Here is a 27100-nt window from a genome sequence, read left to right on the forward strand (position 1 = left end):
TGGCCTATCCACTTGCACGGGAGGGGCTACCTTTTAAAAATGTTCACACAGCCTTTCATAGGAGCAGTGATTAGTTCCTTATGTTGTTCTAACATCCATGTTCTTAAAATGTGCAATAGGTCCATAATCTTAAAGAATGAGGACATTGGAATGAAAAATTTAAAAACCTCTTAGAGGAGAGAGATAATGTACGTTAGCAAAAAAGAGACAATATCCTTCAGGGTAGAGTTCTGCAGATACCATAGGGATCTTCATACATGCCTGCAAAAGATGATGAAAAGTACAGCACAAAGCACAAGTGATTATTATTATTAATCCACCTCATCAAGTCTAACATAGCCCAGTATTATACAGGTGCTTTTATATTTGAAGAAAGAGTGCCCATTTGACAACTTAGTATAGAAAAGCTGATTTGATATTCTGAGAAAAAGGCAATGATGTGGGACCTCGGCTCAGAGATCCAGGCACTGACTGGGCTATTGTAGGGGCTTTTTTGACTCTCCAGTGTATTGTACAGTTTTCATTTTTATACTTCTTCTTTTTTATCATTTCAGGGTAGTTAGCATTTCAGTTCCTCTTCAGAAGTTAGATCAAAATATAAATATGTGGCAGTGATATTTGCAACTTTGAAGCCAACTAATACACAGGAAGCACAAAATTAGGGCAATAAAGAACATTGTGATGCTATTTCCTGCCACTAAACACCTCTCTGCCTGTGAGGCAAGTCCCGGTTCAGCTGTTTGCAGATGAATTAATTAGATCTGAATCCCTTCTTAAAGCTTCACTCTTCCTCTAATCTGTGACTCTTCGTTGTTTCAAAAAGAGATAAAGGAAAATGTTTTTCATATGGCAAATACTGCACATAAATATTTCTTGACAATATGCTCATCTGATAGCACTTAGGTTCTTTTCTTCCTTTACCAGAAATTGCTCATTTAAAATGTCTCTTGATAGGAGCCTAAATATCAGAAGTCAATAATTCTGCAATTAACACAATAAATCATCGCAGTATAATCTGCAATAGGAGAGGCATAATAGTAAATTATAATAATAAATAGTTTTGATCTCACGCTAGTTTTACGTTGGTGCAAGTCCATTGATGTCAGTGGAATCGCTCCTGATTTACACTGGTGTAAATGAAGTTGTACCTGTGTAAAACCTGTATATATGAAATTTGAATCAAGCCCAATATCTTACATAGATATACTGGCTTTCATCCTGAAGTAGCCCAAATAGTTTTACAAACCATACTGTCTATATAATAGAGGAACCATTTCATTCAATATTAAAATACACTTCCTCTGGGGTGGAACACAGCATCTTTTTCACAGCACACAACACTATGAAACAGTTTAGAAGAGAAGGGATGAAGAGAAGAAGAATCCCAACTCTGATTGAAATTACTTGATTCCTAATTGAATATGACTGAGATCTATAGCAGGATTTCATATAAATTCTTCATTTAGGTGGTTTTCAATTTGCTTAGAAAGAAATACCCAAAGAACTGGTTTTCCTTAGACCCGTATATTTAGTTGAAATGTGTTAATATGAAAAGATGTCTCATGTCCTATTGAATTGTTTGTAAATAGCCTCTTATCTGTCATTGTTTAAAGTATCCTGAGATCATTCACTATGTTGGGATTGAGACTTCAGTGCAGGTCTCTGGCTCACACAGCGTTTGTCACCTGGAGGATGAAGGCTGTTCATATTTCCTGTAATTTCTGCCGAGTGTTATGTTATAAATTGTGCATCTAGTCCAGATTAGAAGAACATGAGCACTCTCATGAGGCTCAGTGCTAGCAATCAAGCTACTTGAAACTAGGATGCATTCAAATCCCAGATTTCACCAAATGTTCATTTGAAACCATCCAAATATTTTAATATATCCATGTTCCCAAAGAGGGTCTGAGCAACTCCACTGAAGACAACTGAGTTATACCAGTGTCAAACTGGTGTCCCAGTTGATCCCAAGAGCATCTTATCAGACACCCAAGGGCAATGGCAATGTTCACCTAAGCAATGAGAAGAGAAAGGAGGTGTACATTCAAATTCAGGTTCATGGAATGATATTACCACAGTGAAATATGGAATGAGGAGCTATTCCTAGCACTGCTGGGGCCAGATTAAGATATAGAAATGGTAAACCTATGATGAGGGCTCCACCTTCTGGAGTCACATGATGAGATCAGAATCTAAGTTTTCATTTAAAAAACCATGTTTCTGTTCCCTCATAGAGGGAAAGAAAAGCTTGAAAACTGATGCATATCTGAGTTTGCAGAGGGCCTGACACAATAGCTCCTAGCAGTGTGAACTAGCCCATTCATCTTAACTCTGAAACTTGTCCACACCCCTACCCGCGCGCGCCCCCTCCCCCCTCCCCCCCCCAAGCAGGAGTGGGGCCATGAGGGGGCTTAAAGTGTTGGCTAGGGGGCTGGATTGCCTTAATTCAAACCTGAATATTGCCAAAGTTAAAAAATAGTCTGTCAAATATCTATCAAAGCCAATACGGATCATCAGCTACCTGTCTAGGGAACAGGCTTCACTTTGAGATACTGTCTATTGCTGATTTGGGGGTGAGCCGTCTCAGGCTGTTTGACTGTTTCAGTTCTCTTTTTCATTTCTCTCTGTGTTATGCACAGCTTCTCTGCCTTGCTATTCATTGGAAATCTCTTTCTATTCCTGAGCATTTGAGGAAGTGTGCTTGTATTTTTGGGTAGGGAAGCTGAGCATGTTCTTGCTGCAATCTCTACTCTGTTGTTTTGATTACAGAGTCATTCCCACTTTGTTTTCTACCATGTTGTCCACTCCTTGTTTCTAATTTCTAGTTTGCAATCACTGATTTTAGGTTAGGTGAGAGCCTGTCCTGGCTTTGTATATTTCACTGTGGTAATATCAAATTTGGTTCCACTGCATTATTAGCAAGAGCTCTAGCTCGAGTCTGGCCTCTAACCTGACCCCCATCCATACACACAAAACTCTAGGGTCATGTCCACACTACAGAGCTTATGTCGGCTTAGCTGTGTAGTTGCATCTACCCTGAGGGCTCTGCCGACATAACTATGTCTGTGATGGGAGTGGGCATTTTTCACTTCCCTAGCCAACATAGCTATGCCGGCAGGACTTTGTAGTGTAGACCAGTCCTAGCTTGAGTTAAGTGGTCCTTTACATGGCGCTCGATGGCCCATCAGGTCGGAGGGGTTGAAGTTTGAGTGCAGCTGACACTTCATCTGCTAATGCAGTGGGGATGCAGCAGTTTGAATTACAAGAGCTCATCAATTGCTAATCCAGTCACTCTGCTAATCCAAATTCTATGCTGTTCTTTTTAGGGATAGGGCTAGTTTCTTAAATGTTATTTAGTTTTGAATGTGGTTGCAATCATCATCTGTCTGGAGGTTAGTATTGTTGAGGTGTGGGAGTGAAAAGCTGTTGGAGTGTAGTTTTAACAAGGTTTCTTAGTGGCTTGTGGTGGAAGAGGGCTTTGCTACTTGGCTGAAATAGCATAAACGTAGTCTATGTCTACATTACAAGTGCTGCAGCTAGCTGCCTTGGCATTGCAGTGTAGAAATTTTTACTAGAGGGATGGAAGGGGTTTTTCCATCCAGCCTGGGTGCTGGAACAGTTTGTATAGTGGAGGTGCTCAGAGCCATCTAACCAAACTGTAAACCCTGTTATGATGGAAACCGCTTCAAGCCAGCAAGTGTGGCAACACCCCAGCATCCCTAGTTCCAGCACCTATGCATCAAGATAGGGAATCCATCTCTCCAAGAGGGAGTTAACAAGGTTGATGGAGGAATTCTTCCATTGACCTAGCTGCATCTACCCCAGGGGTTAGGTTGACCCTAACCAGGGTGCTCAGGACATCACATTTTTCACAGCCCTGAGCACTCTATCTAAGTCAATCTAATTTTTAAGTGGAGACCAGGCCCGGAGTGTCCTTGTTGGTATGTTGATTAGCAGTAGGAATCGTCCTAGTTTCCTCTGCAGCCATAGTCGAAAAAAATTCCATACCACCCCTGCTGAGACTTGGCTGCCCTCACATTTCTGGCAAAGTTCTGCATAACAATAAGGTAGTTAATTATTGCATTGCCTTTTAATAAGCTCCTCCCACATCATCCTCTTCATGATTTTCTGGGTAGAATCCTGGTGACTTGCCTGAGGCCAGTATATTAGATTGACCTAGCTACATTGCTCAGGACTATGAAAAATGTCATGCCCTGTGCAACATAGTTAGGTCAACGTAACTCCCCAGCTAAACTGATAGAAGAATTCTTCCGTTGACCTAGCTCAGAGAGGTGGATTCATTAAAGTGACAGAAAAACCACTTCCATCCCTGTAGCAAGTGTCTACACTACAGCACGACAGTGGCATAGCTGTAGCACTGCAGCTGTGCCACCGTAGCACTTGTAGTATAGACATATCCTGAGGATGTCAGGTAGGGAAAGTGGTGTTAGCTGAACCTTGCTACAGTGATCAGAATGGTGAGCAGAGGGACACAGGCATGAGAAGGTGGTCAAGATCTTTGGAGGAGGGTCAGAAAGGTGGACTGGACAGTTCAGGACCTGGGCTTGGCTCTCTAGGTCTAGCTCCTTGAAGGTGTAATGAGATGTTACCTGCCATCATCATTCCACATATGAGTAGAACAGGGTTGTGTAGTGCTGAACACTATATTTGAGATGCCATTTGCTGCAAGGTACCAGAGGCCTCCCCAAGGAGGTCATGTTTCCCATTTAGCATTATTAGGAATTACACAGCTCCCTTTTACCACATGTTAGCAAACACATTGTAACTAAACACTAAGGTACATTTAACTTGACCTAATAATACATGGTACAACTACAACAGCCTTGTCCATACTAGAATTTTACCATGTGTTGTTAACATGTTTGCTAACACACCTTGTTTCCCAGGGAAGCCAAAGCCTAAGTATTGAAGACCCAACAAGAGCCCCTCAGCATCCATTTCAGAGGAAATCCAATGTGATTATCAATCTGTGAAGGATTCCGATCTGCAAATTCTTGCCTTAAACTGAATGCCACATGCAATGGAGATTTCGAGTTACACAACTCAATCTAATCGACTTGCAGTCACTGACTTGGACTATCAATGTAGTAGGCTGAATGGCATAAAACTTGCATGTGAAGGGAGGCATTAAAAAATAATCTGGCCTGGTGAAAAGAAAATATGCATATAACTATTGTTTCCATATTCCAAGACTATGTGTGCGTTTCCCTTTGAGTCTCTGTAAGGATGGAGATTACTTTATTTTTCCTATCTTTATAAATATGCATGATGCAGATTGTCCTGTGACATGATGCAGAAAGCAGACATTTTACTTCATAGTGTCTTCTGCTTCATATAGGTTTGCATGAATCCTGTAAGGCATTTTGCACCTTGAGTAAACATGCGTGACGTGTGGTGAATCCGACATGGCCTTCTATGTTTGGAAAGCCAGCAAACCTTTAGGGCAACAAGTCACAGACTCATGGTGCACAAATAAATATTATGTTGATGCAGCAGCAGAGTTTTAAACAAAAACAAATCCTCCATGGGCTGTTTTTCTTCAATGGGCTGTTTTCCGAGAGATTAGTGCACACACAGTGAATAAGAAACCTTGAGTTTCAAGAAAGGTAGGAGGGGAAGGAAAATCTACCCAACTGATCTGGCTTGTGTCATTGACTCGAGTGACTAGACTTTGTGTATCCTAGTACTCTGAGCTAGGCTCTCTCTCTCTCTCCCTGTGCTGGTGTGCCACCATCTCCTCCTGCTTTTTCTGTTGTGCATGTAGGAATCCACCACTGAGCTTGAGCTGCTCTATTAGCCAGCCTAAGGACTGCACGAGATGAAGGTATATGGACAGATAGAAGAGGAACACTATCTATCTACTGTCTGTCCCCACCCATCCCAGGCTCATCACCATGGTACCTGAGCACCTTCGCAGTTTAATTTTTGATTATAACTAGAGCTGCAGATTTGTCACAGAATTTTGTAACTAAAAAATCATGCAGCAGCCATGGTAAATGCAGTAGAATGATTTTGGATAAAAAGAAATGCCATGACAAATGAAGAGGGGGCTGAGTCTGGGAGGGCTGGATAACGATCCCACCCTGCATGCACCCAGCAGCGATTGCTCCTGCAGCTCCTGCCCTGTAGGGCTGGGCCCAAGTCCCTGTGCTAAGTGTCGCAACCTGGCACCTGGGGTCACAGCGCTGCTCAGGTTTGGCCTGGCCACCCTCCGTCATGATGATGGAGGGACAGCCAGGCCAAACCTGAGCAGTGCGGCGATCCCATGCTCCAGGCCACAACACCACTCACTCAGATTTGGCCCAGCCTCCCCTCCATGATGACAGGAGGGGAGGCAGCCGGGCCAAACCTGAGCAGCACCGTGACTTTGCACACAAAGTTGCAATGCCCAGAGCAGAGAGCTGGGCCCAGTCCCATTGGACAGAAACCTCAGCGGCTGTTGCTTCAGGGTGAGTTTATTAAAATCATAGACACAAACATGAGTCATGGACGAATGGGAAAATCACAGTATCTGTGACACGTTTCCCTCCATGACAAATGTGCAGCCCTGCTTATAACATTTTATACGGTCTGTCTTAAGCTGCTGTCCCTTTCCCCACCATCTCATAGTTTTCTTTATAATTTCGGGAAGGCTAAAACAAGCCAAATAAGTGAATTTTGCCTTTGATTGCAAAGGGGAAAGCTCAGTTCCCCATGTTTATGAGTCTCGCCCTTGTGGTTGATGATTCTCTTATCCCAGAGAAACACAGCTGTTGTAGATGGATGTGACTGTGCAGAGGGAGGCAGTTCCTCTGACGACCTGTGGAGGACATCAGGACCAAATCAGCCTTGGATGCTGAGTAGCCAGTTGCGGACTTCAGAACCAACTGGAGCTGTGTCAATGGGCACCTTCATTCCTATGGAAAGTACAATAATTAAGTGGAGGGGTCACTAATGTACGGCTCCTTGTGGCCAAATCAGAGTTGGATGGGATGGGATATTGACTTCTGGCCAATCTGAGACGGAAGAGGTCATTTTTTGCATCCCTAGATCTCTAGGTATCCAGTAGGACACCGTAGAAGCCTGTTTGAATGCTAAGAGAGCTGATGCCCTTAGTGGAGGGTGAGGTTATGGACATGGCAGGTTCTTCGAAGTGCTCCCTTCTTCCCACCAGCATCATCGTTGTCATGCCTGGGCTCAACTTCAGCCAGTTATTCTTCATCTGCAGGTACCAGGGTGATGGTTCTGTTGATGATGTTGGATGCTGAAGATATGTAGAGCTGGGTGCCATCAATGTATTGCTGACACTTGAGCCTATGCCGGCCGCTGAATGGGAGATGATGCTGGTACAGATGTGCTCTGAGGCTGGTAAAAACTGGTAAAGTTACCTGAAAAGGATGGGAAACATAGGTTCAAAAGCACTGAACAAAATGTCTCTGGAGAAGGACTCATTTTCCCAAACATATTGGGGAGCAGATTGTAAAGAAGGTAGCACTGTCATTAGAACACAACGTGGAACATTAGCTGTAGGGCTGTTCTTTCACCACTCGGATTGTTTTTTTAGGCTGAGTGACTGTTGTAAAAGATTTTGACTTCAGCGGGAAAAGGATTTAAGGGAACAGATAGTTTTGCATCCAGTAAGTCCAGTGTTTTATCGTTACATTTTGAAAAGTTGGCTACTAGGTTTCCAAGACAAAAAATAACAACAAAAATCTCATTTAACAACTGTCTTGTTTCAGTGACACTGGAGAGATTGTTGTTTATACACATCAAGATGATCAGAAGGCTGGAACAGACTAGACAGTCTGTCTACAAAGTTGATTCTCTCTCTTCCCCCTGGCATGTCTTTCCTTCCTTCTTTTTTCTCTCTCCCCTTCTGTGTCTCGCTATTTTTCATCTCACTTTCTCTCTGTTCTCCTCGCATTTTCTCTCACACACACATTAAATGATCTTTTCAGACAGGCGTCACAGAAAAGCTGTTTTTTAAATTAACACAGGCTCTGCTTTTTATTGACTAGACCGTAACAGCTAATGTGATTTGCACCTTCTATTACAGTTTTCTATTATTAGAAGTATATATTTCTGGGACTTAGATGCTGGTAAATATTAGTCACCAGTGGAGCTGCTAATTGTGTAGATTAATTAATTATTCCAATTGGATTTGTTATTTCAAAACAGTGAGAGGACCCTGTATTAAAGCAAGTGAAGAGTGCCTGCCTGGCTTATCTTTTTAGAATTAATGGAACAGCTTTTCTGTCTCATACAAATCAGCCGCCTGATAATTACTCAGTGCTCAGATATCACACCCAGTGCTGGAGCTGTGGGGCATCATACTCCCCACCACCACCACACTTCTGTCGATCCTGGTGTTCATCATGCTGAGCAGTTCATCTGAAACAATCCCAGTGGATTTCCCCATTGCTGCCAGGACATTTGGAAGCACATGAATATTGCGGATGACTTCAGCCAGTTTACTGGTTATGGTTATTGGCTGGGTTCTTATAAACTGGCTTGTGGGTCACCAGAAAAACATTCTATCCCCTAAAAATAGTGATTCTCAAACTTTTCCATCCTGGGATTCTGCTTCCAACTCCCCATAGCTAGCTGGGATCTAGCCAGGATCCTCTTCCCATTTAGCCATATGAGAAGAGCAAGGTGGTTGTGACCCCAGACATCTGTTCGTAAACCCAGGTTGAGAATCCATGCTCTGGAAATAATATGTAGACTATGGGCCTAATCTGTCTCTCCATCCATTCAGCTGTTGATTTTGTACTGGCACCCCTCCCTGTTGTGTCTGAACACCTTCCGATTCTCCTCTCCCATCTGGTCCAGTGGTAACAAAAGACAGAGAGCCAGGGCCGAGCAGGAATATAGTCGTGCCCATGTTGTGCTGAAGGGCAAATAGATGGATCATGCTCACACTCTTCAAGCCAAGAAACCAGAGGCAGAGGCAGTAACAGACTGCAGGTTTGATTCAGCAGCACAGCTCCCTATGATGTTATGAGCAGTTGCCCAGCTCCACGTGAAGTGATGTCAAAACAGCTGGATCTGCGTCAGCCAACATAGATGCTGCTCAGAAACTGTTACACTTTAAAGGCTTTTTTATTATCATTCAATAAGAAAGCAACTTTGTACCATAAATACAAAAGAATGACACCTACCCCCCTTGTCTCAGGTGGGTAAGAAAAGATCCTTCTTTCCCTGCTTGCAACACTCCCCAGGGCTCAGCCCTTTGCGTGGGAGGTGAGTACAGAAACCTCTAACAAGAACGGACAGGAAAAACCCTCTCCCCTTTTATGTCTGGATCACTTTAATTGATCCCAGCAGATTATGGGATTCCCCCTCAGTCAGCCTCACCTACAGGTGCTTGTTTGTGTCTGCCAGGATGCCTTGGAGGGAAAGGGTAAAATTCACTTCTCCTTACTTCAGGGGAGGCTTTTAACCCCATCACTGCATCGCTAATGTCCTCTGCTAAATATTTACAGCTGGATCAAATGTGGTCATATATATTCAGTGCAAATGCAAACGATCCATCATCAGCAGTAGCCTGAACAGAACTCTAAAGATGGGGGTTGGAATCACTGTCCATTTATATCTGGATCTGAGATTTTTATTGAATTGACTTTTACAGCCAAAGATGTACTGAGTGGGGAAGTCTGGGCAGGGGTGAAAAGTTCTGATATTGTTTTGCTTGCACTTTTAAACTGGTCCAATCAAAATGAAATGGAAATGGAAATGCCACCCAGGCACCATTTGCAGGTTTCCATTTCCCTTCCCCAAGTTCTATTCTGAGATTGTCTGTAGCCCCAGTTCTTAGCTCTGACATTCCCTCAGTTTCTGCAGAATGAGCGTCCTTTTCCTTGACATATATCTTGATGGGACACAGGCATTTTGACTCTCAAAGTCAAGTCAAAACAGTTGCATCTTAGAGGAGAGAGGGGAAGCCTTCAAGAGAATAAACAAACAGTTCCTCACTTTGGTCTGCCAGTGGTAACAGATATGTAAGTCAGAAAGAGGCAGTGGAGCTTCCGAGGAAAGACACTTGTCACAAGGCAAAAACCAAACATCTTTAAGGGAATGCTTTTTATGTTCCCGAAATGCTTAGCTCAGTCTAACAATCCTAGTAATGACATGATGTAGGTTTAGATTCAAGTCTTGGGAATGATCAGTTCTTTGTGTTATAACACCAAACTTGTGTGGCTGGATGCTATGGAAAAGCCAGAAAGTACAAGTAGTGAACTCAAGCAGTATCAAGCCATTTGAAAATAATCCCTTTTTCTCTTCCTTCAGGCGTTTCTGCACAGAATCAGACAGAATGCTGAGGACAAAGCCGAGAAATACATAACAGAGGAGAATGTCAAGGTACTTTCTTCCAGCTTTCTCATTTCACTGGCAGGTTTATTAATTTATGTGAAAAATTCATAAATAGAGGCAGAGAATCCTGGGAAAAATTATTCATGAACATTTCAGTGACTGAGAAACCAAACACCCATATTCACACTTGTTTTTCATTAGTTGTTCATGAGCATTTTGCGAATGACGTTTGGCTTGTAGGAATGTTAGTTAAAAATAAATTTTGGGACCTGTAGGCAAGTGAAATTTGTGGCGAGCAGAAATGGAAGTACTAGAGCTTCAGCCGTTAATCTAAAGCTCATAAACTGAACTGGGCCTTGCTCCTGTAGCAGTGAAATCAATGGAAGCTGTGTGACAGCAACAGCATCCTCATCATCACATGTACACCCCTTGTTTTCCCCAGAGTTGGTCCTTCCATTTCATTTATTAGTATTATCATAATGTCGAGAGACCCTAATCAATGCTTAGGGCCCTGTTGTGCTATTCGGTACAGACAGTAACAGCAGGCCTTGTTGCAGGCAGCTCACTATCTACATATCAGACAGGACAGATGGGTGATGCAAGCCAAGCCAAACAATGTGGGGGTGGGTTGGGAAGATGAGGTAGCAATAAAATGAAAAGAGTTGAGCAGAAAAGTAGAAGTCACAGCGCGTTGCTTAGTCCACCTGTGCCACATGGGAATGATTAGGAGGCATCATGGTGGGTTTGAAGGAGGGATTTTAAAGAATAAGGGTACAGATTTTAACAGGGAGATTTCTTGTGCAGGGGGTGGGGGCGGGGAGAAAGCATGGAGAGGCTTGAGGGAGAAGTAAACAAGTGGGCAACTGAGGCTGCCACTATTGGCAGAGTGAAGGCAAGAGTCATTTGGAGTCCCTGTGCAGGGTAGCCTGGCCTGTTAGAAGTGTCACACGTCAGCAGAGAGTATGTGTGCAGGGCAAATAACACATGCAGTGACTAGTGACTACAGCTCCTACGTGCTGCAAAATATGTAAAAAAAATAAATGAATAAACCCACACACCAATTTGCAGAAGTGACGAATGAACAAAGATGCTGCTGAAAGTTATTCTTGCTGCTGTTATTCATTTGATACTAAAATGTGCTAATTATGACTGTTTCGTAATCAAATGCAACAACCATGAGCCCATCCAGAAAACTCATTTTCTCTGCTGATTAAAGTATTTATGCTTGAAGTTCCATTGCACCTCTCAGGGGAAGCACGTTATATTTTCAGTATATTCTTTTGCTGAGTGCCTAGGGGCCTTGCACGATGCAGGCTTTAAAGGCTCTTCCTTATTAATGATTATTATTACCTTAACCAGCTTGCAGTGACAGAGCTTCCTTTTGGAAATGAAGGGCCTGTTCATGTTACAGGGGTAGCAGTTCATAGCAGTGCAGTATGAACATTATTTCGTCCTTTCTGTTCCCACCGGAAGCAGTTTCAGTATCTTTCCTGCAGCCAGGAGTGTTTCCTTCTTGGCCTCCCCAGGGTGTTCCTCATTGGTGCACTGTGGAAGGATGTGCCCACTTGTGCTATGTATCTCTTGTTACCAGGGAGCCATGAGATGGCTAGCACAATGGCTAGCTGGTGGCCTGTGCTGTGGAGAGTGTATATAATGGTTTGGAAACCTGTTTAAAGATGAATCTGTCTCTTCCTCTCCCTCTTCCTGCAGTGTGAATGTCTGGAAGGAAGTTTAGAGTATTTTGACTGTTATTCATTGCTAAGTAAAGAAAGAAAATGTCTTTTAGGCCCAGCTGGGATAATACTTTCAGTACTAGCATCATAGGTTTCTCCAGCTGGCATTAGGTGGTGGGAGAGTTTAGGGGACCTTGGGCACCCAGTTGTGTCACCCCCAAAATGACCAGTCCCAGGCCTGATCTGCAGACAGTTTTTGTACCAGTACAACTATTTTGGTGTGAGGGGTGGGTGTTTTACTGAAATAGTTATATTGGTACAACACCTAGTGCCTCACACAAGTATAGCTTATTCACCTTCCCATATGGGAATAGCTATCCCAGCATAGAGCACTGGATATATGGACATAACTGCGTGCACACTATGTACCACTTTTACTGTACCGATGCAGTTAAAGTAATACGGCCATTGTGTGTAGACAAGCCCCCAGCTGCAGATCCCTGACATAGTGCTGGAACATAGACACTTAATATCAAACAAACAGGCTTTTTAGCAAAATTAGGGAAGGCTTCTCTGCCCCCTTTAGCCGCAGATGACCCTTGTTACCTCAGGAACCTGGTCCCATTGACCATCACAGAACACAATATGTTACAGAGTAGATATTCCTTAAATCAAAAAATACCCCCTTGAAGACTGCTCCTTGTAGGGTAAAGTCATGACTGACAGATGTTTTCCTCTTCCTTGCTAATCTCCTTCTGGCAAAACATTCCTCCTGGCCATGCAGCAAGAGGCTAACATATTATAACATCAGTCACAGCTGAGCTGGAGAACTGTGGTATGTTCTGGTACGATTTGCACTGGGAATTTTCTGGAAGCAAGCAAACAGTCCGTCTGTGGAGAGAGAAGCTTGTGTTCCTCTCCTCCTTCCTCTGCTTTCTTTTGTTGAGCACAGGGAGCTGTTCAAAGGCCAACAGTGCAAATTTACCATGTTGGAATGCTTGATTCTTTTTCAGCCAAATGGTGGCACTGGAGATGGTACAGGGAGGCAGTATTCTAGGGCAAGCTCTGAACCTCCTGCAGTGAAAGGGGAGGATGTTCAATGCAGCTCCGTTAGGAGGATGCAGTACGCTTTCCTCTGCACATCCAGCCAGCAAGTGTGGAGTGGGAGCAGACTATGGGCCTGGTCCCTTGAGTACCTTAAAGGGACACAGTTGTGTCTGTCCTTAATGCAGAGTGGGAGGCCCTTTGAATCCTCAATCTTGCACATCTTGGCAGGAGCCAGGAAGAAACTGGCCATAAGTGAGGGACTGCACTTCATACCTGTCTTGGGGAGAGTTAGAACTTGAGTTCAAGGTAGTTCTTCCTGTGAAGAATCACATTTTGCTAATATCACATTAACTCAAGCTGAAGCGTGTGACATCATAGCCAGTGGATACAATCCAGTGCACAATATTGTAACCTGAGAGCATGCCTGATTGCTAAAATGTGGGGTGGGAAGTGCTGGAAGCTTCTGAGCCTCCTTCACTTCACCCAGAGAATGTCAGGAAACTGGAAGCCTTTTTTCCTTTGCATTGTTTGCTTCACAAGAGTGTCACTTATTGATGAAGCCAGAATTAGGAGGCACTTTGCAATGTGAGAAATGGCTTGACTTCACTGTGTACCTTCCCTTTGAAACTGGCCTGGTTAGAGGAAAGGGCTGGAAAACACAGTGTAACACTATGTCCCAACAGAGACTCTAGCATACAGTCTACCAGCTCAGACTTTCCTCTAGACTGCCAATGCTAATAGCCTAGCTGGGTCACTTGTTTGTTGTGACTCCTCTACCTTTATGGCAGCATTCCAGCCCCTACATTTGCACTCAGGCTTATAAGCTTCTCTTCCTATTTTGTATGGTGACAACTAAAAATAATACAGCTTGCACGTTTTGTAGCACCTTTCACTCAGACAACTCTGTCAGCATACTACATCCCAGGGGACTTTTTTTCAGACCAAAACTGGGAGTGTGTGTTTGCACATGAGCAGTTGTGCATGCTCACTACCATAGATGCTCACACAGCCTCAGAAATCGTGTTCACACATGGCTAGCAAGATACTTATCTAGCTAAGAGGAAGCACAAATATCCAGCTTGCACCAATACACAAATTAGTGTATATGCAAATTAGAGGCCTAATTCTTCATTACCCTGCAGCCATAGAAATTTACATCTGTGCAAGTGGAAGTAAAATGCTACTATTCTGATTAGGCAGCATTTTACACTGATTTTGCTCTAGTATAAATGACAACACAAGGTGCAGTGTAATAGAGAATTGAATCCCTTGTCTGCATGCACACTACTGTGTGTGTGTGCAAGCTGGGAATCAGGCCCTTTTAGTGTGTAACTGTGCATATGTAAGTACATGCCTAATTTTGGTCTGAAAAAATAGGTCTTGTGCTTGCAGGAAATGCTTTTGCCCACTAGTAAAGTACACCAGTGGTGTGAGACGTGGCTGCTGTTTAACAGTGCACAGCAACACTGCACTGCAGGGTTAAGCAAAATGGTGTATACAAGTGAATAGTATCATAATTATTCAAAAGATAAGAATAATAACTACTTGAGTTTGCCTAGAAAATTATTGCTAGCCCCTCGTGTCCTGCAAAAAGTACCACAGGATCCTTAATGACCACAAGTGTTGAGGTGTTCAAATGACCTCTTATGTCTGTTTCTTCCAAAAGGTGACTTGTCATGAGTGAGAGGGAAAGGCAGATGACTTTTTTTTGCCTCTGTGATTCTGGCCTTTGTGAGCCCACATGGTATTTTCCCTTTACCATTGTGAGAGTTTGTGAGAAACCTTCTAGAGAACTGGCAAAGACTACTGATGACAATGATTAGGCCTAGACACTTGGAAAGTTCATCTTTATTTACATAGCTAGGTCAATGGCACCATCAAAACCAAGATTCTCCTTGGGGGCAGACAGAGAGTGTGGCAGGCACATAATCATCCATTCCCCAGAGACATTTTAAAATGCAGCCACTCCTCATGATTTTGATTCCTTCCTGGAAGCACTAGATAGGCACTGTATTGAGGCGCTTCTACTTTAATAAAACACCCCAACCTTCATCAACAGTTAACAATGGATTTCTCTTGGTATTTCAGATCTTGTTTTCCAACATCGAAGACATTCTTGACGTTCACAAGGAGTTCCTGGCTGTTCTGGAATTTTGTTTACAACCAGAACCTCAATCTCAGCATGAACTTGGAAATGTTTTCTTAAAATTTGTGAGTACAATGACTTAATGCTATCTATAAATGCAGCTTCCTGTCACATGCTCCCATGTCCCTTAGCTAGCCCTAATCTCTAAGGTTTGGTAACTGTACCATGACAATGTATGTCTTGCATGAACGTACTATGTGGGGTGGGAAAATCCTTTGTGAATTAGACTGGAACAATGGAAACCAGATCAAACCCAGCAAAACAAGGAGGTATTTTTAGAAACTCTTCCTTTTCCCCTTGCATAGAATTTCTTTTTTCTTTTCTTCTCATCCAGCTGATCACATTTTACTGCCAAGAGTTTTTTTTCTTTAGTTCTAAAAGTTTCAAAAGAGCACTTCAATTCTAAATAGAATTAATGCAAAAATCTCTCTGAGATTGAGATTTTAAACCCACAAAAGACAGGAAATTCAAAACTAAGGCTCCCACTGTAGCAGTTCTCCTTAATAACTTGGTTACACCATGAAGGCTTGATTTTCAAACATGTAGGTGTGCAATCCCATGACTAATTTATGCATTAAATACACTGATTGTGCATGCACAACACGTAATTATGAATGCATATGACTAGATTGGTATCTCACTGATGTCCCATTTGCACGCAAAGTTACCTGATTTGCATACAATAACACACAAATGCATGGATATTTTGTATGTGCAACTGCACTTCCAAGGTATCTGAAAATCAGAAACCTCCCACATAACATCTTTGCTGAGAACTCTAATAACTATATTGAACAGCAGCAACTGCCCATTCAAATCTAGTCCAACATGCTTCAATAATCTGTAGTGCTCCGAGCTCTCCAGTGTACCTGGGTCTGAGTGCACAGAATTTATACAGCCATTCATTACACTCAGAGTCATAGAGCTATAGCACTTGCTCCTTTTGCATATGTTTTTTTTATTTATTATGTGACAATAATTAAAATATTATTATTAGTTGTAGAATTTATTACTTATATTGTGGTAGTACCCACAGCATGCTGTATTGAGGAGCTTCAAGCCAGACAGAGCTCTTCTTCTGACCTGAAGAAGAGCTCTGTGTGGCTCAAAAATTTGTCTCCCTTACCAACAGAAGTTGGTCCAATAAAAGATACTATGTCACCCACCTTGTCTCTCTAATATCCTGGGACCAATACGGCAACAATTACACTGCAGGTAATATTGTATAACACTATTATTGAAATGTTTAGTAATTGAATACATCTTATTAATGAAATATACATAAATGTGTAATAGAGGAATTATTAAACAGTAATGCCAGATGGCTGAGTGCTACTGCAAATGGACTGGCACATTCTGCATCAATTCACACTGAAGTCTGTACAATGCATTACTCATAATGTCTACATGATTCTGTTCTACAGTCCCCAAGAGGCAAAGTCCTGCAGTCCATACACTGCAGTGAGTTAAACTTCTTTCAGTACAGAATATACAGTCAAGACTGGTCATAACCATGTGTGTGTCCACCTAGGGCTCCAGATCTAAGGAGATGCAGGAATAATGCTGGAAGACACTATAGCCACTTAGTTCCAGGCAAGCAAGGGCCAAGAGCAGGTTAGCAAAGAAGAAAGCAATCTCTTAGTATGTGAGGTCCTGCAGGAGCTCAGAAGATAATATAGAGGCTGGACTGCAGCAATGTGGGAGACAGAAAGGGCCGATTTTGAGGGGCTTGTGTCTTGCCGCAATGCAGATTTAAATAATAAGGGGTCTCTGGCAACTTTTGTTTAAAGCAGATCTGCAGTTCCCTTCTTTGCGTAGGGTGCCAGTATCCCATGTCTGTAACTGGTACTGTTTTAGTGAAGTGGTGGCATATGTGAGCAAGCTGTACTATGGAGCTACCATTGTTCTCGTGAGTTTTCCATGGAGTCGTTGCATAGTTTCAGTGAAATGGTGGACAGTATTTTGTCATAAGGAGAAAATAGGATGGAGCCTTAGGTGCACACGATAGGCTTTGAAGGGAAAAAACCAGCAATGATCTCCAAGAGATGCAGTCCTGGGACATGGCTGTGGCGCTGACACTTTCCCTAGCACATATTGTTAGCCAGTTTTCCAAGTGAGCAAACAGCCTGCATGCAGGGAGAGAGAAAACCTTGAGATATATAAGATATTTAGAAACAAATATTCTAAAAATAAATCTTGTAAGTCTCTGGGTCACCCCAGCAGGTAGAGTAGAATGGACAGATGGATTTCCCACCCTGGATTGCATGTGAAAATCACTAAAGGTTTTGTAAATACAAACCTCACTCCCACTATGTTGTTTTTCATTATTGTTGAGTCACAGCATATCCCAAAGGGGGTTGGTGGTGAGGAAGTTAGATAAAGCCTGTGACCTGAATGTGCCAGTGTATCTTCCATTGTGATCACCTGGCTTAACAGCAAGATCATCATTGTTCCTGATTATAAGTGCCACTTCCATGTCACCTGCCAGATGTTAGCACAGATGTTCCCCTGCAGCAGATAACTTTTAAAAAAATGCTGCTAAATTCAGCAGATAGAGTGAGAACCCCAGGACTCAAGTGCCCGCAGGCTAATGCTGTCTCTTTCTCACATTTCCCTTGAATTTCTAAGTTTTAACCTTTTTCCCTGAGTTTCCTTGTCATAAAGGTTCTTTTGTGCAAGGCATGGAAACATCAGGCTGTATGCGGATCAGAAATGCACAGAGCCGGCCAGAGCTCGATCTCTCTGTTATTGCCAGAGCTGATTCATGGCAGGTGGAAGCAGTACAGGAAGTCTGTCTGCAGATTCCTGGATCACAGTGAACTACCTGCTGGCAGTGATGTAAGCGCAGAGGCCAAGCAGCATCTGCCTCCTTGTAACTTACGGTCTGAACAAAACACAGACCTCCCCCTCCCTGCCAAAAAAACCCACATCACACAAGTGCTTTCATGGAACTTTGAGTTCTCTGTTATTTTTACTTGACCGCTCCCTGCTGGAACAATGGGACTTCCCATCAATGTTGCAACAGTTAGGCACAAGTCAGCTAAGCGACATCTACGAGAATGCATATTTATGGCATCGTCTATGTGACTGACCTGCTCTGTAGGTCAGCCTTGGCCTTTAATCTGTCTTGGATCAGCAGTGATGAGGACAAGACAAGTTGCAGACTAACCAAGGTCAAGGTAGGATTCTTGCTGGCTGACAGAAAGGAAGAGTATCAAATAGGGTGTAGATGCACCACATGCAGCTCCAGCCTCCAGTCCAACAGTGCTAGTTTATTTGGACCTATCAGCTTCCTGAGCTCCTGTTAATTTACATTAGATACATCTGCTCTTTGCCTGGAGTTGTGTGAATATGACCAGACAATTCTGTCTCAAGGATGAGGCAAGTTGATACAGCATCCTCCAAGTAGACTGGAATCAAACAACTTACTTCCTTGTCCATGTCCTTTTCCTTTTACTCCATCTAAGAAGAAAGATGACCCAGTGGGTAGAGTGCAGGCCTGGACTGTGAGAGGCCTGGATTCAACGCCTGCTCTAACATAGTCCTCCTGGGTGACCCAATGTAAGTCACTTGGTCCCTGTGTGTCTCAGATCTCCATCTGTAAAATGAAGATAATGGCACTTCCCTAACTCACAGGGGTGTGTGAGGATAAATATATGGAAGATTGTGTGGTGCTCAAATATTACAGTTGATGGGGCCACTTCAGTAGGACAGACAGCTCTGCCGTCCTTGCTGAGCCAATAAACTCTTTAAATAGAATTTTTATCCCCCCTTCTAGGTCCCAAGTCAGCAGAGTGCCTAAGCATGTGCTTAACTTTAAACATGTGCTTAAGGACCATTGAAATCTTGAAGCATTTAAGAGCATGTTTAAGATCCTGAATAAGAATGGAATTGACCGCACAATTAAAATTAAATGTGTGCTTAAATGCTTTGATGAATTGGAGCCCTAAGGTTGAGGGGGTCCTTTGAGGGGAACTTTTTTCTCTTCCCATTCCTGGGACTCCATGCAAGGCTGAGAGAGACTATGGGGGGGGGGGGGGGGGGGTGAGGAAGGAGAGTAATGAAGCTGTTAGGAATAGTCCAATTTAGAGCAGTAAAAACTCATTTTTATCACTAAAGTCAGCTGTTCTGAATCTGGCTGCACATGGGGAACAGAACTGCTGAGTAAGGAGGTGCCATTTTTACACGGTCACTTTTCTGACCATAATTGCACTTTAAGGTAGTGCTAACTGAGGGTTCAGCATTCCCGAGAATAACATCTATAATTGTGGAACTGATAATTTCCTCATCAATGGGGAGGAGGGAAACCTCAGTGTCACCCAGAGCGGAAATTAAACAATTCAGACACTCAGTAATTTAAAGCATAGCTCTCATACTTGTGGGTCTTATGCATGACAGGCAGCTGGGAAGGACTTGATGAAAGCACTCTGGTGTGTGTGTAATTATTGTATTGAGTCAAGTTGAGCAGGGAGATTTTGTCATGATCTAAATATAACCTTCCAGAATGTTGAGTGCAGGGAGCTGCAGTCAGAAATCTGAACAATGACATTTGCTTGTGTTGCATTGATACAAGCTCTTCTCCTAATCTGAAACAGATGCTGTCATGTTAATGGATGCTATTTTTAGGAAGCTAGTTTTCAAGCATGTTCCTCATGTGGGCCTGGAGCTGCATGAGGGAGTCAAGAAGAGCAAATATTTGAGGAACTCACATGCCCAGCTTGTCCTTCTTTAACTTGCTCTTTTAAAGACACAATCAGCCACATGATTCCCAGTTGCCTCCATCCATGTGTGTCATGCACCCAGCTTGCCTTTTCCTGCGTCTGGAGATCTAGAGCTTCCCTTTCTAGCCAACTCTCCAGGATTAAAATCATATACCAATGTGAGCCATGAAACTGAGAGATAAAGGTCCAGAGCATCTGCTTGCCAGCTTCTCATTCCAGTTTCTTTGGGGCTGGCTGCTTTATTTGCTTTATGCCATTTGTATTACTGTGTTTGGGGAGAAATCGATTTAGTCTTAGCTCGGTACCTAGCAATAAAAGGAGAAACAAATGCCCCATCAGATCAGTGATCTTTTGGTATAAAAAAAACAAGCAGCACTTTACTCAGTTCATGAGCACATGTCCAGCCTTCAAGCTGTTGACCTGGATGCTGAGTTAGCCTCTTGTATCAATGTATAAACACAGTTTGTCTTCCATGAGGTCATAGGGAAGGAATTCACTGTGGATGCAGCTATATTTCTCTGGATCCATGTTACTTAACTGTTTCAATGAGCCACTGTTTTTGCTTGGATCTCCACATATCTACATTAATAAAGCTATGAAAGTCTGCAAGTATCTAATCTGCAGCTCACATGGGAAGATCTATATGGACCCATACCTACAACATAGTACTTCCAACAGTACCCTTCTCATAGTTTGTGGCAGGTTGTGTCTGATCCCTGGATATGGAAGGTGCATGGAGCTTTTACCCCCTAGGGCACAAGGGCCTTTAAATTGCAACGTGCTGGAAATGATTTTTATTGTTTTTCTGTAAAATATTCCATGGTGTTCTCCAGATAATTATGTTTGCGGTGTGCACAGCATCTCTAATCTGTCACACTAGGAAAAAAGTTCTACTGTCACTCTCAACCTGTGGTTTAAATAAAGCAGAACCTGGTACTACCAGCTGCCTCTTGTATTTTAACAGGGAGATTTCATTTCAGTTTTTGGTTTGGCACCATGTGTATGGCCAGAAGGATCATGTATAGTTACAGCACAATAGGTGAGGAATTAGAGCAGCATCTCCATCTATTGTTAAAGTTGTGCCCAAAACTCAGACTCCTTTGTAAAATATTTAATCTGTATTATTCTGAGACAAAATATGCAAACGGATGCTGTCCATTCACTCACACCCTGAGTCAACGTATGTTATTTTTTTTCTTGCAGAAAGACAAGTTCTCTGTATATGAGGAATATTGCAGCAACCATGAGAAAGCACTCAGGCTCCTGATGGAACTGAACAAGATTCCAGCAGTGAGAACATGCCTCCTGGTAAGCAGCTTCTCTAGCATCCTGCACTTAACAATCCGATTTTGTATTGTATGTACGGTGCAACTTTCATATCCCAGGGGCTGAAAGCACTTTATAGACATTAATCATTCAAGCCTCACAGTCACTGATAGGGTAGGTATTAATATGCCCATTGTTTTGATTGGTAAACCGAGTCACAGAACTAAATTCAGCCCTTGAATGAGTGATTTTAATAAGAGGTTGTTCCCATTTAGGCCAGAAATGAGTTGCCCAACAAGCCAGTGGCAGAGTTAGGACTAGAAGCCTTGTAATCTGTTTTCCCACTCCATGCTCTAATCAATAGACAGAGCTCCCTCCCAAAAAAGTGAACTGCACTTCTTGATTATTTTCTATTTCTTTGTTCACATTGCCCCTCTCCAGCATCCTCCTTCCTTCGTTCTAGGCCATCTCTCTTTTGTTCTCATTGTGGGCACAGGCACTGGGAATGGGTGTTGCCACCAGCTGATAGAGTGATTCAAGTTGCTAGCCTAAGTTCTTACTGCCTGCCTTGAAGTAAAAAGGAGGCTGCCATTTTGAAAATGTGGCTCTTAGTATCAGGGCTTCATTCTCTTCCACCCTAATTTGTCTCCTACTTGCCAAAGGCCTAGTCCTTCCTGATTAAACAGAGAAGCAGAAGCCCCTTCTAAATGAATATCCTTCCCAGGTAGGCCCTCATCCTCTGGGTGGTTTTCAGCCACAATTCCTAGGCTTAACAGGCAGCACGGAGAACAGGAGTTCAGTCCCTTAAGTATTCAGGCCCTCTTCGCTTTTGTGAGTTTGAGTTAGTCCCACAATGATCCTCTGTTTCTGAAGCACTGAAGTGTCTCTGTCTAGCCTGTGTTGGCTCCTCTGTGTGCCTCTGCAAAGGAAAAACTATTTGGGAGAAGGTCTAGAGGGAAAAGTACATATGACTATTGTTTCAGAGTGTTCTCTGCACCTACTAATTGGACCAACAGAGACAAAAAGCATTAGTTGGCCTCAACTGGCAAACTGGGCAGGCGGCCCAGAGTAAGAGATGATGTGCTGCCAACTGTCGTTTTCTGTAGCACCTGAATTGAAAAGATTCTTAAAATAGCTATAAACATGGGGAAAATACTAACCCTGTGCTTTGCTTTGGCTGCTGCAATTCCTTCCACCCCCATTCCCCCATGAAAGCCCATGTTATAATGTCACCATGCAACGAGGGTTACATTAGAATACAAAGCATTGCTTGTGTGACTGGATTTGGCCGGGGTGCCCTCTCGCAGCTGCTGAAATATAGAGCCCAGCCTCAGAAAATCTGGGAATGTGTCTGAAAATGCAGTAAGAGTTAAAGGGCAATTTTGAGTCCAGTGTTGGAGAGATGGGTGGAGAAGAGGAATGGGAAGGATTGAATCAGACGAGATGCTTGGAAAATTGAATTGAGCTTTGTGAACTGGTAGCAAGGACCATAGATCTAGAATAGCCTAGAGAATGGTTACTGTGCAGAAGATTGTATATAAAAATATCACTCAGGGCTATTGATGAATAGTGTCTGTGGGGGCTGTTTGAAAAAGAGAGATGATTAAAAAGTGAAAATTTATCAGAATTCCTCCGCAACTTTTGACCACTGTTTGGGAATGACATTTGGTCTATCTGAATTTGTGCATTCAGTTTTCATAGGGTGCCATATTCTCCTTTTTTTGTAATGAAATGCTATAGAGTGTTACAGCAGCAGATAAACAGTTGCTGCCTTCCAGGAGGTGGCTGCATTTCCATGGTGATGAAGTGATTCTATTTCCTGCACAATATGAGTTTGTAAAGTGCTTTAGGATCCTTGTCTGTGAACAGTGCTATGGAACTATAAAGTCATTATTAAAGAGTGCATGGGAGCTTTGTATCAGTGATGATGTTTCTTTTCCTTTCTACATACAGAGCTGCATGGTTTTGGGAGGCAGAAAGACAACCGACATTCCACTAGAGGGTTACCTACTGACACCAATTCAGAGAATTTGCAAATATCCTCTTCTTCTAAAGGTAGAGTTTCAAATAGAATTTCCCCAGCTGGCTGCTTTGTTTCTGGATGGCTTCTGCAGATTTTCAACCTTGGCTCTTGCATACTCACTTCTGCCCTCCTAGTTTGCGTATCTAAAAGTTAACGTGTTCCACCCCATATGCATAAACGACTTTTGTAGGTGCAGTTAAGGGCTGGCTTGAGCCTAACAGACTGGTGGTTACTGCAGTGGTTTGGGTAGGTGAGAAAGGGTGATGTATTGACCAGGTAATACCATACTGCTTGAGAGTCTCTTATGCTTACTCAGAAGTGTAAGTGCTATTTTAGCCACTTCCTGAAAAGCTATGTTCAGACACAGTTATATCAGTATGCTGGGGTGGTGAATGGCTCAGGAGCCTAGTCAAGCCTTTCATCTCTAGGTCACTAGTTTGGATTTACTCACCTCTGTAGGGATTAAATTCTCTTGCTGTTTGGCAGCTTGTTTGAAATGTGTTCAGCTGTCTCAGCTCACTTCCCAGTGGACAGGTATCATTGCAAAAACCACCCCTGCAGTTAGCACTAATTGGCCCCCCTTGTTGGCAGTCTCAACAGACGAGCCAAGGAATGAATGGGCCATGAGGACTGAACTTACTTCTCATCCCTAGCTGTGGCCTCTCCAGGTCAGGACTGAGGCACATAGGCAAAGTGGGCCAGCAGCGTGGGAAATCTTGCACCGCCCCTGCCTGTGCTGTACCTGTTCTGTGGTTAAAACAGAAGCCATCAGTCTCCTGGGCTGCCAGTCTCACGCTTTCCACTAGAATCACATTAATTTATTAATACAAAAAGCAAAAGAAGCAACTGCCTTCCATCTCTAAAGAAAGGTTCCTTCATGGGTAATGAAGTAAGAAAATATATGTTCCAAACAAGGCTGCGACAGCTGCCTTAGTCATGCATAATGTTGTAGCACCACTGTATATCTCAGAATGCCACTGTACCACTGTGTCCATTAATCCCAAATGTGTGAAACCTGTCACTACCCAAGGTGCGGACTCCTTGCCCTTCTGCTTCTTTTATGAAACCACTGTTCATTTATTTAATCCTATTGTATTTTCTCTATTTCTCCCCACTCCCCCCATGCACACAGACACTTGATTGGAGTTTTCTGGGTCAGATTTTCAAAACATGTCTTCCATTTGTGCACATGCAATTTTGCACACATCTGATCACATGCACGTGCTGGTTTTCACACACTATCACTTAATGGGCACAACTGTTAGGATTTACACACACACTGAACCTGTTCTGTGTGCAAACCAAGGACAAGCTGAATACACATGGGGTTTGCACACACAAGAGTGTTTGCACAAAAATGCATGCAGAAATGAAGGCCAAGGTGAGACTGCTATGCACATTTCTTCCTTCCTGTTAGTAATAGTTGAGAGAGGACAATAGCCTTTGTCCTAAAGTGCTACCTGGTCTGGTGTATCTTCGGACATGAGACTGATCACATCTAGTTCTTGTGAAGCCTGGTTTGAATGGTGTCTCAACTTCTGCAATATATATATTTGTGTCTGTTCAGACTATGAATTTACACTGGGACTGTGAGCAACACTTGTGTGCATAGAAAGAGTGCTGCTGTCATATCTGATAGGGTAAACAGGCTACAGGAAGTGGGGATCTAAAACTGCGGTCGGTTTCCATTCCTGACCAAGGACCTTCGTAATGTTTATGCTTCCTTGTTTCCACCTCGAGGTTGGTTCCCAGCTGTGTTTATCAGAGAGTTAAAATGCAGAGGGGTGGAGACTGAAAATCTAAGATTCCTTGGATTCCCCGAAGTTTACAAAGGATTCAAAACACTGGCCGCACACAGAAGAGCAGTGATCCGATTCTTGCTCCAGCTCCACTCTCTTTGCAGTGCTCAGGAAAGCCCCTGCAGACTGTCTGTATGGGGGACTCCCCAGCAGGTGCAGCACTTGTGGAGCTGGTTCCTACACCTCCCTTCACATAGCATGGTGGGCATGTTGGGGACAGGGAGGGTCCTGCTGGATGTGGATGTCCAGAGTGGGTAGTGCATGATACCCTCTAACTATCCCCAACTGTGGAATGGTCTCTGGGCTGTTCTAACCTGTTTCCAGAGAATCAGGGATCTCCTCTATTGCACCTTGTGGAAGCTGGGCATAGCAGAGAATTGAGCCCTAAAAGAGAATGAAAGATATTGCTTCTGGAAGGTCATTGGTTTTCTCTGTCTAGATTTGCCCTTCTGCCTTTCTCTCCCTCCCATTGACCTTTTCTTTCACTTGAGCAACCTGCTTGGAGCTTCTCTCAGACTATTTAGTGCCATCTGCTTTTCCATCCATGTCCAGTAAGTCTCACTTGCTGAGTCAGCCTGTGCTGATGGGGCTGGTGAATTCCTAAGCTCTTTGGAAAATGTGATACTTTAACATGGATTTCAACCAATCTGTGCAGATCTATGCATAGATTTTTACCCATTGGCTGCAAGTTAATGACATGCAAATAGAAGTCTGTGTTCCATTTTAAAAGCCCATTAATATATTAGAACAGCATATTCTGCAAATATTAAAGTGAATCCTGAAACCTCAGATCCTTCATTCAAAGACAGATGGGCTATGCGCCACTATTTAAATACCATGCACATAGTTGCTATGGAAATATCTCAGACAGATAGACAGACACGTTTGATTATCAGTTAGCAGTTCTAGTGATATGACTGGATTTCGGCACCCTCATACTTCTCTTTCTCTTCTCTTCCGTAGCCTCTGGTACAGGACATTAGGTGCAAGTGGTGGGTTCTATTCCAGGAGATCACAATGTCTGTGAATGGAGTTTCCATAGGCCCAATTTCTCCTGCTTTGCTTTAATAAAGAATTTGTTGCTTTAAAAAAGTAGGAAAGGGAAAAGAGATTTGACTAAATGCCTCTAAGCCACAGATTCAAATCTAACCCAGCTCAGTTGCAACTCAAGTCATTATTATCATAATGACCATTTTATTGGCTTTTTTTTAAATGATCTCATGGTTTCAGTTCCCTCCATCATAATCAGCAACGTATGTCATAGAACTCCTAGATGTCGCTAGTCCCCATTCTCTGAGGACAGACTAAAGACTGACAAGGCCTGGAGTCTGAAGTAGCCACTCCTACCTAAAAATGGTCCTTCCAGGTCAAAATTAAGGCATACACTGGAGGAATGGGGTTAAGTGTACCCTGTTGATGTCCCTTCTGTGCCTGACTTCTGGATAGAGGATATGAGTGTTGCCAATCTAGCACCCAGTAGAAAATCTACTTATGAAACAAGAAGCCATGTAGTGGAGTGCACTGGAAGGCATTATTGGGAAGGATGCTCTGGATGGAAATTCTTATTTTGTTGCATGTCATTATTTATGGGTTGGGGTTTTTTTTCCTTCACATTCCAGTTGGTTTAAATTTCTGAGAATGTTCATTTCTTAGAGTGTCAGGGACGTGAAATAGATCTACTGGAAAATGCTGAAGGGAATTTAGCTCCTGTCCAGCAACACACCAGCCTCATCAAGAGAATCATTGTCATTAGTGGATGTGTCTTTCCACTCAGAAAATGTCCTTACTCTTCACAAGCTGTACATGTTGAGAGTTTTTCAGAGTGATGAGTTTATGACCGATAAATTGCATGCTTTCCAAATCTCAGTTAATGCTACTAAGAAAATTTTTTTTAAAAAAATGGAAAGTGTTAGTACCAGTTCCTCAGAAGTAGAGACGAGTGTTTCAAACTTGGAAATAACTGAGGAAGAACTTGGTGTGATTCTAAAAAAAGTAGACTGAATAAAACCAACTCTTCAAACCCCAAAATAAAGTAGGTGTTAAAACAATGTAACTTCCAAATAAAATGAAAGCTACTGAACAGCTGTGATTGCTCTTGTGGGGATTGGGCT

At 42.9% G+C, this 27100-nt stretch overlaps 1 protein-coding gene across 1 annotated transcript in view; it reads left to right on the top strand.

Moving 5' to 3' along the window:
• PREX1 (phosphatidylinositol-3,4,5-trisphosphate dependent Rac exchange factor 1) overlaps positions 1-27100 on the top strand; it is a 203145-nt gene that overhangs the window by 70318 nt on the left and 105727 nt on the right. The window contains exons 3-6 of the mRNA XM_067554278.1: positions 10291-10362; positions 15123-15245; positions 21105-21209; positions 23121-23222. Coding sequence (XP_067410379.1) covers positions 10291-10362; positions 15123-15245; positions 21105-21209; positions 23121-23222 — 402 coding nt within the window. The remainder of the gene's footprint in view (positions 1-10290; positions 10363-15122; positions 15246-21104; positions 21210-23120; positions 23223-27100) is intronic.

The sequence above is a fragment of the Emydura macquarii genome, unplaced genomic scaffold (assembly GCF_026122565.2).
Source record: "Emydura macquarii macquarii isolate MOO-44397 ecotype Brisbane River unplaced genomic scaffold, CSIRO-AGI_Emac_v2 contig_1483, whole genome shotgun sequence".
Lineage (NCBI taxonomy): Eukaryota > Metazoa > Chordata > Testudines > Chelidae > Emydura > Emydura macquarii.